General features: G+C 46.5%; 1 protein-coding gene across 1 annotated transcript; it reads right to left on the minus strand.

Moving 5' to 3' along the window:
• Window positions 1-973: 973 nt before the first annotated feature.
• LOC105699716 (cAMP-responsive element-binding protein-like 2) lies at window positions 974-13787 on the minus strand. Its single transcript, XM_012424924.1, has 4 exons — window positions 13607-13787; window positions 5931-6024; window positions 3321-3442; window positions 974-1808 (listed from the first exon to the last, which is right to left on the minus strand). The coding sequence occupies exons 1-4, from the start codon at window positions 13643-13645 to the stop codon at window positions 1701-1703; spliced, it is 363 nt and encodes a 120-aa protein (XP_012280347.1). The 5' UTR covers window positions 13646-13787; the 3' UTR covers window positions 974-1700.
• Between the last annotated feature and the right edge of the window lie 1152 nt (window positions 13788-14939).

Below are 14939 nucleotides of genomic sequence, written 5' to 3' on the forward strand. Positions count from 1 at the left end.
GACAAAATCAACTAAGTGTGTCTAAACAAAGGGAGGACGGCTCGATATCTCCGGAATAGTGTCGAAATTCTGCCTCAAAATTTCCCATTCGCACGCAAAACTGGGACCCGTCCGAAGAGCGCGTTATTAACGCAGACGCGCGTCTCTGAAACATGCAAATTTTCATTCTCATTCCCGCGGGGGTCCATCGGGCGCAGGGAAATCGTTATCCAAAAATGCCATTTCGAAATGCAACGAGCCTCGTTACCGCTAAAAAGGTTCCCCGGGTAATTAATCCGGCCATGATGTCGGCCACGTCATCGCAATTTCGTAATGCAAAGCACGTAAAGACCCTCGACAATGCAAGTGCAAAATTAAACACCGCCTAAATGTTATTCACCTACAAACGCCAGAGACTCTTCCACATTTAACGATTTATAATAAATATCCATATTACGGTTCGCCCCAATCCGTTGACCAACATTTTCTATATTTTATAACGTGCCGAATATAATGCACTGAACAACGCGAGGGCATCACGAGTGATATGAAAGGATTATTCTGATATTGAAATATCAAAATATGGACGTAAAGAATCATTAAAGCTTCAGCACGTAATTATGGAGAACCCGAAGAAAAATATGATGCTCGTGAAATTACCTTTTTCAAGAGGGAAAATTTATTTATTGATCCCGGACTAGACAAAATTACACGAGCATCGCACTCTTCCTCAAGGCCTCGGTAATCACGTGGTGAAGTTTAAAATAATTCGGTGCATAAAATTTCTATAAAAGTTTTATCAATATTTTCATGTTTGAGGTGTATACGGAATGACCCTCTCGTATCACCTTAATCAACGGATGAGGACGGAATCGCGATAAAAGCATGTAATAACATGTGAATATTTTACACGTTTAAGATTGATAACAAGACCCCTAATTACGGTAGCACGAAAGAAAAGCCGGCAGAGTAAGAAATCGTATCCAGCTCGCAATTACCTTAAACATTACTCTTTTTATTTAAAATACAATGCACAACGACCGGTCCTACCGTTCGAGTAAACGAGAAAGTTCGCCTAAACGGCGAGCAACGCATCACATAATTTAATAAAACACACCTCGGTCTCGCAAACGCAATGGCGCACCTTCCGGCGCTCGCGCGAGAATAAAACGCGTACAAGAGAGAAAGAAGGGCAAAGAATAAAAAAAATAAAATACCGAGGTGAGAAAAAGGGACAAAAAATAAACGCGAGCGAGGAAGAGGGAAATAAGAACGCGCTGCGAGCGGCGGAAAGGGTGTGTGTGTGTGTATGTGTATGTGTGCGTGTGGTGACAGAGATTAAAAGTACAAAAAGTCGACTTAACTCTAATCGCAGGTAACAAGAAGGAAAATAATAACAAAGAAGAATACTCTAAAGTGTAAAGTCGGGAAAGAGGAGCCCCGAGGTCCGACTCGACGCCGATTTGTACTAGGAAAAAAGAAAAAGGGAAAGAACCGGAAGAGACCGGACGCGGATAAAACTTTCAATCTTAGAGTGGAGTTGTAAAGGGCGATAAAAAAAAAAAGAAAAGAAAAATGTGTAAGCAAGGAAAATGGTCGCGGAACTGTTCCAAATCCGTTCTTTTTCCCCCAATTTTCTGGTGCTCCTTATTTCTTCCTTTTCCGGGTTTCCTCCCTTGTCGTTTGCTCCTTCCTTTCTTCTTTCTCGCTCCCTCTGGTGGTTACTGCTTCACCGTCTTCTCCGGCTGGAAGTCGCCGATTTCTTCCAGCATCGCCTGCAGGCCTTCGGGCACTCGACCGGCATCAAGTTCCTGGCCCCACTGGCGATACTGAAAATAAATCATTCAAAGGGTTAGAAGAAGGCCTCCCCTGGTAAGGGTGAAATAATTTAATGGATCAGAGGCGGTGGTAAATACCTAAAGGGACTCGATATTTCGGGGACGAGAAATCTGTGCTTGAGGAGAATTTCTGGAATGGTCGCTCCTCTTCGTGACTTGGTTAGGACGGTGATTTCTCTTTTTTTTTTTTATCCAGGAATTTCACGGAAAGGAAGGTGGGGCTTGCTTTCCATCTTGGCGAATCATTCGCGACGTGGAGGTTTTTTAATTCCGCGTTATTTAATCCGAGACTCGTGCAGACAAGATGGCGGACTTGACCTCGACTTTCGGTACCTTTCGAATGAGTCGCAACTCATGAATTTTCCAGTCTTAGATCATTTCCTCTGGAAATTCTAGAAATAGGATAACGGATACAACACCTTATCCTTCTTTAAGGATCGTTAACGTTCGAGATTTTGCAGAATTCCGGATTATTTAGGCAAATAATCGGGCAGACAAGATGGCGGGTCCATCCTCCGCGTCCTCCTAATTTCCAAAGTAATGATATTTTCTCCTTATAGGTAAAACGTATTTAAGGAGCCCGAAGTCAAAAGCTGAATTCAGTTATTCAGTTAAAATATCTGCATCATTAACGAGCGCAATTAGATTATCCCAACTACGTTCGAGAGGCTCCTTCTTCCTTCGTTAATAAATTCCCCCGGGATATTTATACTTACACGAGACTCCTCTTCTCGCGGAATCAATTCGCGGTGATTTATTTATCGCGTCGTAGATACAAGGATACGATGTTAAAGATCCCGGAGAAAGAGTGATATTACCTCGGAGAACGATATTGATTTTTAATATCGGCGGTGCGTTGCTTCTCAGAGTCAACTTCGTAGCCGCCGTTAAGAGATATTTTTAGCGGTTATTCCCCTGGTTACCGGAATTCGATACTAGACATCGAAGCCAGATCGGCTTTCGGGACGAAGAGAGATGGCTGCATTAAAAGTCCATCCCGAGTCCTCGTTTATTCCCTCAAAAAAAAAAAAGAAACAGTGCACCAGGGACGTTTACATTTAGCAAGAAGACCGGGCAACAACTCATAAACTCCCAAGATACGTAAATCCTAAAAATATCGTCGCTAAAAACACATTACATTTTTAAGAACCTTAACAAAACCATCCATCAATTTTCCAAGTTTCCCGATAAGCCACTTAATTCAAATAAATAGCCTGTAATTATTTCAATCTATCATTTACAGTGCAGTAGACGATTAATTTCATTAATTTCTCTGATTTCAGGATAAACCACTCAGGAAGTGAAATTACTTAAAGATAAAGTGTGTAATTAATATTTCCAGATTTAACACGGTGAACGGTTGATTTTAATTATTTAACGGTGATATTTATAGCCTAATTAATCTGGTGCAGGGGGGTGGTCAATTGATAAGGGATTAGGCCTGAAAATATGGAATGGATCCGAGGAAAAATTAGAGGAAAATAAAAAAAAGGAAGTACTCACCATGTCGAGCTCTTTTCTAAGAGCGAGCACAGCCTTTTCTCTGTCAGCCACCAGCTCCTCTAAGTACTGGTACCTGAGTTTTTTCCTGGCACGACACTCCCTCGCACTCTGTCGGCTCCGCTCTGCAAGCAAGAAAATGAGAAAAAAAAAGGTCCGATAAGAAAATGGATCCCTTGATGTTTAATGCATCCTGCAATCAGGATCCTTTCTAAATAAGACAATTATTTTGGCGCGGCCTTCCGGTGGGAGTTGGACGCCGCCACCTTTGGATGGGATTTCCCCGACGGCGTTTTTCCGGTGCCGTCTTTACAAAAGAAGGAATTTTCACAAAGCCGAGGAAGACGACTCGCACAAAATAGCACCCCTCGATCGAGGGATTCCTTATCTGGCTTTTACCGGTAATTATATTCCCGGGGGGCTGTTTCATCCCCCGACGAATTCGTCGACGCGGGCAAAAGGAAAAGCCACCAAAAGAGCGATTTTCCCCTGGTATCGGAAAATGAGAGGCAAGAAAACCTCGAAGAAACCTGCAGGTCGAGTGAAAAGGAAGGACTTCCTCGCTTCAAATCGAATTTCCACGCACGCGAGATGTCGGTTCCCCTTTTGACCGGAGTTTGGAAAATAAGGAGGGAAGGAAATCGAATGTCTACCCCTAAAGAAGAAATTCATCGAACCAGAGAAACATTTCATTGATCATTTGGATCGAGCATACTCAAATTAATTCCCATAATTCCGAAAAAAAAGAGAACACGTCGCATCCAATTTATTCGAGTTTGAGTGAAATAGTGATAAAAAAAAATGTTTCTTTGGCTCAATGAATTCTTTTTGTGCACCCGCGAGATGTCGGTTCCTCTTCTAACCCGAATTTAGAAGGTAAGGGGGAAACGACATCGAATTTCCACGCACGCGAGATGTCGGTTCCCCTTTTGACCGGAGTTCGGAAAATAAGGAGGGAAGGAAATTGAATGTCTACCCCTAAGGAAGAAATTCATCGAACCAAAGAAACATTTCATCGATCATTTGGATCGAGCATACTCAAATTAATTCCCATAATTCCGAAAAAAAGAGAACACCTTGCATGCAATTTATTCGAGTTTGAGTGAAAAAAAAATAGTGATGAAAAAAAAATGTTTCTTTGGCTCAATGAATTCTTTTTGTGCACCCGCGAGATGTCGGTTCCTCTTCTAACTCGAGTTTAGAAGGTAAGGGGGAAACGACATCGAATTTCCACGCACGCGCGATGTTGCTTCGCCTTTTGTGCCGAGTTTGGAAAACAAAGCGGCAACAAAATGGCCGCCTTGGCTCTTTCAGCCTTGCGGAGGGAAAACACGGTCCAAAGCTCCGGAGAGGCTCAAATCCCGCGGTTTCGTTCGTTATTTCCTTTCGCGGGGGAAATATCATACAGCGGAAGCCCGCAAATAGGGCGCGGTGGAAAAATCGGCGTAATCAAAGGCACTGGAGGAGAAAAAAAAAACTCGCCAGTTTCCTGCCTTCGCCGTTGAGCGTCATCCCGACTTCCCCGCGAACAAGAAACCGTGCGTTACGCTTAAGGTGAAGTGAAACATCCTTCAAATCAGTCGATTCGAATACAACACTTTTTTTTAAGGGTATTAGACCAAACTGTCCGAAACTTTGACACGTCACTCCTGATCATCTAAGAATTGTCCTTACACATTAAAAATTTGGATTTTTCAAAAAAATTTTTTAACTCATTCCAGACCAGAACCAAAATGGCGTCGAGCTCTCATATTTCGATCGATATACAATTATCGAAGGCTCTGATATGAGAATCGAAAGGGTCAGGACAATTTTACGACAATTTAGAACACTCTAGTAATCGATAAACTCGCATTTGAACGGGATAAAGGCAAAAAAAGTGTTGTATGCGCTTCTTTGCTAAAACGATGGTAATACGAGGTCTCGGAGTGAAAATTTAATTGACCTGGAAATCACAGATGGCGCAGGGGTCCCTCCGCAGTCAATTAGGGCCCCAGAAGGCACGAATCCAGAGGATTTCTGGAGTTTTACTTCGATTTCTTTATAATTATTGTACGAAAACGACAGGTGGAATATGCCATTTGGTACAATACACAATATAATTCGACCCAGCTGTCGATATAAAAACGAACCTCGGCAACGTAGGCATTTAGAAAAATCTTCTCTATCGACGTTGATCAAGTTCCTCGACGTGTTTCACTTCACCTTAAACCAAACGATTCGATACCCCCAGTTTGAAGAAATCTCAAAAACGAAACTCCTCGGATGCCACATTCGTCCCCCCTTAACGAGGCAAGAGGGGGCGAACTTTGGAGCAGCTTAGCGCGGATCTTGGATTTCTTTTCGAGAATGGCGGAATCGCAAGGCACGTCCCTCTATCCTGGTCCGTTCCGCGTCTCATTGGCCGCACCGGGAGGCTGTATAAATATTCATACGCGGAAATATTCCGCGGCGCCATTCCGCCTCGACGAGCTCCTTGGAGGGTCCAGGATCCCTTGGGATCCGCCGCGACGTAACCCGCCGTCTCCGACAAAGAGCTGCCGAGATAAAGAGAAAGAGAAAGAGAAAGAGAGATGAAAAGAAACGGAGGCGAGGAACCGCCAGGGAAATTACCGAGCTTGGCTCTCATGTCCGACTTCTCGGACGCCTTCCTGCCGGACTTGCGTCCTCGCTTGCCGCCTTCCTTCCGATCACCGCGAGATCCCTCCTGGAAAAAAAAGAGGAAAATATGTCACTGCACAGTCCAAAATGACCCGAAGTACAATCGGGGAGACCAATTAACAATAATAACCATTACGATAACCTCCTCAAAGGGGCAAAAATGAAGTAATCCCTTAAAAGCCTCCTCCCTCCTCCACCCGTTCAACCGCCGTTTCTCCCCCGTGAATTTTCCTCCCTCGGGAATTTTTCTCTCCGTAGCCCGTGCTCCTCGGCACAAAGAATGACCTCCCAGGGAAAATAATCTCCCCGCGTATCATCCCGAATGCAAGGGACCGATATATCGGGCCCGGAATCAGAAAATAAGCGAAAGGGAGGTTCCTCTCCGAGGCGTCGATTACACGACCCCGAAAGGTGGCGCCCTCTGGGGCGAGCCGTTAAGGTGAAATGATACCCCCTTCAAATTCGTCGATTCGAATACAACACTTTTTTTTTAAGGTGAAATGATACCCCCTTCAAATCAGTCGATTTGAATGCAACACTTTTTTTTCAAGGTGAAATGATACCCCCTTCAAATTCGTCGATTCGAATACAACACTTTTTTTTTAAGGTGAAGTGAAACCCCCTTCAAATCAGTCGATTCGATTACAACACTTATTTTTTAAGGGTATTAACCCAAACTGTCCGAAACCTTGACACATCACTCCTGATCATCTAAGAATTGTCCTGACATTCAAAATTTGGATTTTTCAAACAAATTTTTTAACTCATTCCAGACCAGAACCAAAATGGCGTCGAGCTCTCATATTTCGATCAATATACAATTATCGAAGGCTCTGATATGAGAATCGAAAGGGTCAGGACAATTTTGTGACAATTTAGAGCACTCTGGTAATCGATAAACTCGCATTTGAGCGGGATAAATGCAAAAACAGTGTTGTATGCGCTTCTTTGCTAAAACGATGGTAATACGAGGTCTCGGAGTGAAAATTTAATTGACCTGGAAATCACAGATGGCGCAGGGGGTCGTTCTGCAGTCAATTAGGGCCCCAGAAAGCACGAATCCAGAGGATTTCTGGACTTTTACTTCGATATCTTAATAATTATTGTACGAAAACGACAGGTGGAATATGCCATTTGGTACAATACCCAATATTATTCGACCCAGCTGTCGATATAAAAACAAACGTCGGCCACGTAGGCATTTAGAAAAATCTTCTTTATCGAGGTCGATCAAGTTCCTCGACGTGTTTCACTTCACCTTAAATTTTACACTTCCCGGAAGAGGGCGGCTCATTGTATTCGAGGTTAGGTGTGCATGCATGGGGCGAGGTAAGGACGAGACGGGAAATTCCGACGAACTCCCCGGGGCCTCCCTTTCGCCCGGGTGTTTATCCGCCCGGGCGGCGCATCAATCCTATCTGGTATTAAATCTAGAACCCCGCTTCCGGTTTCTTTGGCGGCGACCCGTTCGCCCCGGAGAAGACTTTTGTTACCGGGATATATCCAGACCTAGACGCCGGAAGCAGGGTCGCCTTTCCCCGAGAAAATGGCGTCCCTTAATAAGCCTCCTCGCTTTGAAGGCGATCCGATTCCGAGGGATAAATTAGCCCTCCTGTCCGGAAAAAGAATAAGAAAAAGACATTTGCACTTTTAGGAAAAAAACTGCACGGCCGATGTTTATAGCTTTAACTGCAGGAATAATTGCGCCAGCGACGAAAAATATTTCCGATCGGGTCGAATCGTAGATGTAACCATAGAAAAAAATAAATAAATAAAAAATAAAAATCGATTGCAAAATTGGTAAAAGAATTTGTTGCAACAGCCAAAAAAGTAATGTCTCTCCTCGAACGAATGACCGAGGTACAATTTGTCGTTGCCGGAAAATATTGCAACTGCGAATAGAATCCACGTTGCCCTGGTGAAGTAATGGTTTTTTTTTTTCATATTTTTTTTTACAAGCGAGAAATTTTTACGTATAAAAGGCCCGAATGCGGCGCGACGCGCGGAAGGTGGCGGGAAAATTCAAATGCGGATTTCCTCGGCGTAAAGCCTCCGATTGAAATTCCCGCGCCCCCGGCGAAGGTTTGGCGTCGAGCGGGGGTTATTTAAATTCGGCTAATTCAAATGGGCGGAAGGTGTTTCCCGGGGAGGGGAAGAAAAATAGCCGAGTCTAAACTGGGGCCGTTGGAGCGAAACTAAACGCAATATTCCAGGAGGCGGCACATCCAGGGACGGGCTCGCAAATTGATTCCCACCGTCGGCGGCGATCGCGTCCGAGAATAAACGCCCGGCGGGCTCCAAAGTGGATTACGGAACACTTTGAGCAGGAGCGGGATCCCCGATTAACCTGACAAACGAGGGCCGAAATCGGGCGTGCCCGTCGGAGGCGTTAATCGGGAAACCGGGTAACGTGGATTAATAGCGCGACTTTCTCTCAGGAGACTTCCGTCCTCCCGTCGATCCCTCGGGATCCTAAATAGAGGAATCCATCGAAATTTTATGCCCACCTTTCAGCCTCCCTAATCGTAAGAACCCTTTAGTCGCGATCTAAGTCCTACTAGACCTACAACTAGGGGGAAAAGAAAAGCATGGAACGTGGAACTCCCCTGTAAGAACCCTTTAGTCGCGTTTTAAGTCCTACTACAAACCTACAACTAGGGGGAAAAAAAAATAGCATGGAACGTGGAACCCCCCCGTAAGAACCTTTTAGTCGCGTTTTAAGTCCTACTAGACCTAGAACTAGGGGGAAAAAAAAGCATGGAACGTGGAACCCCCCTGTAAGAACCCTTTAGTCGCGTTTTAAGTCCTACTACAAACCTACAACTAGGGGGAAAAAAAATAGCATAGAACGTGGAACCCCCCCATAAGAACCTTTTAGTCGCGTTTTAAGTCCTACTAGACCTAGAACTAAGGGGAAAAAAAAGCATGGAACGTGAAACCCCCCGTAAGAACCCTTTAGTCGCGACCTAAGTCCTACTACAGACTTTCAACTAGGGAAAAAAAAAGCATGGAACGTGGAACCCCCCTGTAAAAAACCGTTTAGTCGCGTTTTAAGTCCTACTAGACCTAGAACTAAGGGAAAAAAAAGCATGGAACGTGGAACCCCCCGTAAGAACCCTTTAGTCGCGTTTTAAGTCCTATTACAAACCTACAACTAGGGGGGAAAAAAAATAGCATGGAACGTGAAACCCCCCCGTAAGAACCCTTTAGTCGCGATCTAAGTCCTACTAGACCTACAACTAGGGGGAAAAAAAAAGCATGGAAACATCTGCCACTTATATCTATTCCAAGTATATTGGAGGAGTATTGTTAACATGGCAGCATTACACTGCCGGTTGGAGTGATAAGGGTCAAGCTGATAAGAATTGTTTCAAACATTACAATGCGAATGCGAAAGCTATAAGGAAGGACCTGATACCCGTCGGATATCAATTATTATAAGAAATTACGAAATGCCAATAAAAAGAATCCCTCCAAATTAAATCCTCGTGGCTTCCGGGACTTCCCTCGTAACCTCCATTCGCTCCTCTAAGTTTAAATACGAAATTGATTAAGTTAGTTGCAATTTCCCCGTGTTACATTTGACCTCGGTTTCCCCTATTAAGCCCCTTTTTGCATGAATCTTTTATACTCCACCGCAAAACGCAAACCGTTCCCCCGGCCCCACGGTCCTTAATTAATACATCTCACCCAGTTTTCGTCCAAACTTTCATACAAATTTAATAACCCGTACTGATTTAATAACCCTCTCAAATAACAATCCACAGTATTATAAATGTATTACAAGTGTCCCAAGTCCCCAAGACAACTGCATATAATTAAAACCCCATTATTCGTCAGCCCATGTAAAACGACAAATCGTTATTCGTCACCAAAAGGGTTAAGACCCTCGGACAGTCCCAGAGCCCATATTCCATGAATTGTTTATAATCGCCGCAAAACGGGTCGAACCATTCCCCCGGTCGTTAATTTATGCACGAGAGGTCCGCGACTTCCTCCCAGGGTTTTAATCCCGGAAATGAAGCCCACCCCTTCTCACGGGCTCGTTAATCACCCGGATTTTTGAAAAACGCGCCAACGCGAAACCCCCTCCCCATTGTAAAACGCCGGCACTCAAAGGGCCGGGGCGTTAAAGCATCTCCGAGGGGCCAGAATGTGCCTCGTTAATTTCAGGAAAATTAATGCTCGCCGTTTTCCAGCCCCTAGGTGGAATCTCGTGCGAGGACGCCGTATAAGAGAGGTCGCGATCGTCGCCTGGAGCGTCGATAGCCCATCCGCATTAATTATTAGTATAAACTTAATCTTTTGTAATCGCTCGAGTCAAGTCCCAAGGAAACTCGAGGTGCTTCCCACGTGTACCGAAGGACCCGAGCCATCCCCGAAAGGGGGGTAAAAAAACTTGAGTCCGAGCATTCTCAAAGGGTCTCTTTTCGAGGGTTTTCGACGAAGGTACGAAACGTCTGGCGAACAGATTTTTTAACATCGCCCATAACGCCCATCGATGCCACCGAGCCCTGGAGTCCGTTCCCATTGCGGGATAAAATCCATCTCCGGGTGAAACACCCCACCGAAAAAAAGTTATTAGTATAAACTTAATCTTTTGTAATCGCTCGAGTCAAGTCCCACGGAAACTCGAGGTCCTTCCCACGTGTACCGAAGGACCCGAGCCATCCCCGAAAGGGGGGCAAAAAAACACGAGCCCAAGTATTCTCAAAGGGTCTCTTTTCGAGGGTTTTCGCCGAAGGTACGAAACGACGTCTGGCGAACAGATTTTTTAACATCGCCCATAACGGCCCATCGATGCCGTCCGTTCCCATTACGGGATAAAATCCATCTCCGGGTGGAAAACCCCGCCGAAAAAAATAAACCGAATAAATTAGATCCCCCTAATGAAAGGGAGAGGGGGGGAGGAAAAAAATTAGCCGCGCAGGACCCGCGAGGCCGGAAATGAATGCAAGCATAACACGACTCCGGGTGTATTCGGGGCGTAAAATCAATCCTGCCAACGTTGATTTACGGAGCTCGAGAAATTTCAATCATATCCCGCGCACCGTGAATCATAGCTCTAATTAACGGGCCCCGAAATTATTGCGACCTCGTTCCGCGGGTAATACCTTAACCCGTTAATGGGCCGACAAGTCGTACCCGAGTCCACCTCTTAATTACGAAGCACCCCCTTTCAGGTAACATCGGTAGAGTTCCGCGCCAAATACACAAGGACGCATGCGCGAACGGCACCGACTACATTCGTCGCGTCAAGTTAAGAAATATTCATTTCCCTGTTAAGAGGATGTATCGTGACTCCATGTTTGGCACGATTAGAATACAGTGGCTTTCGCGTGACCGAGATATTTTTTACAAAGCGTCGCTTTAGTTGCCCCCTTCATTCCCGGGTATTCAAAGCGACGAATGAATATCGTATTCATATTAAACATCTCCACCGTGGTTAAAAATATAATATTAATAAAAATATTAACATAACGCGCGATCGAAGCTACCCGCTAGAATTAATGTAGTAACAAGTAACGCGAGGAGGCCGCCGGCCATGAAAGGAAAAAAAAAAAGATGCAACGCAAAACGCCACGGCGTGCGCAAAAAAAAAAACGTTCCGCGCACATGACGCCGGGAGTTACGGCGAACGGGGTCGAGGGGAGGTCAACGACCGCGGGGCCCGCCGTGGGGGAAGCCGCGACGCTCGCCACCCCCGGACAGATTTGGAGGTTAGGTCCGGCGGCCGAACCGCGGGCCAGCACCCTGCAATCGGGCGGTCGATCGACCGATTAGGTGTGAAGGCGCGCGCGGAAGAGTTGCGTCTTTCGGGGGCAAAGCGCGAGTCGGGTCGCGCTGGGTCGTTACGGGGGCATCTGCCCCCGTCCCGCCCCGGGGGAGGGGGCACACAGGGCGCGTCCATCGCGACCGAGCACGGGCCTCACGCCGCCCCCGATAACCAGAATAAGGGCCAAACTTACCGGTGTCTACGCGACGTGCAAGCGTCCCTCAACTGCGCAGTTCGACCCCGGAGGCTGAGCCAGGAACCACCGATGGGAGCGCGGCGACCGACGCGACCGGGAGCGCCACGTTACCGAGCGCCGTGCCGTCTGGCGACTGACTGGCGGACCCCGCGCGCCCGCGACCGTAGTCGGTAACCGCGCGTAGTGCCCGACGCCGCCGCCAGGGGCGCGCGACGCGGGAGATTCGAATCGACTCGGAGCGATATTCAAAACGTAACGGGAAGAAGTAAAGGAAAACCACTTAATAAAGTAGCAAGAAATTTATGCGAATATGCTTGAGATGTGATAAATTCCTCGAATAAGTCATGGATTTACGAGTGTCGGTAAAATGACCTGATAAATAGCGGTTTATAAATCCCCTTACGCTTGTCGATATATCGTGAACATTTGTACTCTACGGTGGGAAAAAAAAATAAAAAATCCCTGTTAGAGTATTGGGTGAATTGAAACGTCACGAGATATCCGGCGTTATTCGGCCGGCGGTAGGAATTCGTAATCTGAAACTCACGCGCTCCATATCCGATGTTTCGCAACTTCGTTACGTCACCTCCCCGTCCATTGAGAAAATCCACGTACCGAGCAAGGTCGGTTCTACAAGCGCCAATGTCAAGACAATCGCGCGTCCTCCCGGCGTCCGACGCCGAAAATAATATCTCTTTAATTTGTCACACCTATCTTGCTCGCGGTGATCTTTCATCCCCGCAGTTTGTCTTTCCACTCTTATCTCAAGATTTAGAAAAGTTTAGGAGGTTAAGTTAGCCGATTAATTCTGGCTTGTCCAATCACTGGAAATTCGGGCATTCTGGTATTGGAGGTTTAGAATCGTCATTGACCAAAAACGGCGTATCAGCGTTTAAATAGGATTCATATCAGATTATAACAATCGCACGTCACGCGTATCACGTGCGTCCACGTGACGGGCGCGTAAACAACGGAAGTAGATGACTGGCCGGGCGCGTAATCTTGACGTCACTCGGCGACAGAGTTGCCAAATCATTCTCAGTTCCAACCGCCCGCGCGAATTCAAAGGTCCCGCGCGTCGCGCCACGGCCCGGCGAATTTCTAATCGAAAGTTTCCCCTCGTAGAGGCTCGTAAACCCAGGAATTACCTCACCAGGAGGATCTATCAATGCCGATGAATGATTTGCCAAGCACGCGCAACGGTTTCTCACGTTTATAACGGAATTGCGGGTAATTCAATGCGCGAAGTGCTTGCCCACGTGATCGCTTGAGTCGGAGCGCCGCCAAGGCGAGAGGGGGAGGCGAGGCGCACGCCGCGGCGCGGCAAGAATGCGCACTAGCGGACCGGACATCAGGCGCCACCTTGAAGTAAAGCGACCCACGAGACGGGAAAAAAATAAAAAAGGCCACCCCGAGGGCCGCCCCACCTCCCACATGCCCCGACTACCAATCTCTAAGAGTCGAGACGTACGGCAAACGTTATTTCGATACGCGACGACGCGTCGTCGGCGGAAAATCTCGATTTAATTCGTCTGTCTCGCTCTCTCCCATGCGGCGAGACGGTGTCATTGGCTGGCACTCGGGCTGTCGTTTTTCTCCTGGCCGCCTACGTCACGCGGCTCGCTGTCATTAGATTAAGCAGATTTTCGGGCTTACCATCTCGTTGTCGACTATGCACATCTGCTCCACCTCCATGTCCTCTGCGTCCGTCGGTCGTTACGGCTTGGCGGTTCTATCCTCGTTCTGGAATCTCCGGAAAACCCGCAGCACTCCGGGGAGACAACGTGTGTATGTTTACAAACACTGCAAGGTCACCCAGCTGGCCCCAGACTCTGGCTGGAGTGTGGCGCGTGTTACGTCACGCGCTGATCGCAGCGCTGGTGACGGGTCGAGGAACCACGTGACCCGCGATGACTCGATCGGCAAAGCAGCGCCCGCATCGGTAACGCCGGCACATACGCCGAAGTGGTGCTACTGAGCACGGCGAAGGTCGCACTAAGAGCGACGCGGCAACGCGTCGAAGATGGAGAACCAATCGGAATTGAGATAAAAATGGCGCCACAGGTTATGCTCAATTCTGATTGGTTCATCTTCGACGTCGTGACGCGTCGTGCTCCCTAGGACATGCAACGTGCTCGGGCCGGCTCCGGCCTTAGAGGTTAAGTTGTAAACTATCGCTGTAATAAGAAAATAAAGTATGTATCCTCGTAATGATATGAGGACAAGTTGCATCAACGTGATTAGCATGAAGTTTGTTAATGATTAATTCTCGGATCAATGAAATTCCACTATAATCAATTAACACTTGAAATCGGGGGATTAATTTTAATTTCGCGTTTTGTACAAGTTGATTAAGGATTTTAACTCGATGTTGGTGCAACCGGGCCAATGTCTATGAATTTCATGTATGAAAAGATTAAGATGTTTCTTAATTTTACTGAACTCAATGTATATTCATCTTTATCTTTTCAGTGATAGTCAATTACTGTTAAAGATTATTGACAATTGCACTCGAGTATTTGTGATGTCTCGTCGAAATGGACTGTCAGCCTGGACCTTCGAGACAAGACACGTCGTTGCGATCTCAAGCGAGTAATCAGGGCAAATCCACGGAATTGCGATCCACCGATCAACAGGTAGTGAGAGTAATCGAGCTGGCGAAACATGTGCTTGCCAGGGTAGCTTCTGATTTTGCGCAAGAGAATAACCGTAAATACCCATGAAATTTGGCTTCGTTTAAGCACAGCTATTCTATTCTTGATGGTGATTGTACGATTCGTCTCATTCCTTCCAGTTTCAGATGACAACCTGATGCTGCTTTACGATGTGTTCGGAGGTCCGCTTGAGCGTGCTTTACAACTGTACAACGATGGGAGCGTAACGAAAATTTCTGTGCTGGATGGAAGTAGCGAGGGAATCTCAAAGGAGAAAATTGAAGCTCGATACCTGCTGCAAGTTAAAGGACACTCAGGGGGAATTTATATTCTGT

Source organism: Orussus abietinus, unplaced genomic scaffold, assembly GCF_000612105.2.
Source record: "Orussus abietinus isolate OABI.00-Male unplaced genomic scaffold, Oabi_2.0 scaffold29, whole genome shotgun sequence".
Lineage (NCBI taxonomy): Eukaryota > Metazoa > Arthropoda > Insecta > Hymenoptera > Orussidae > Orussus > Orussus abietinus.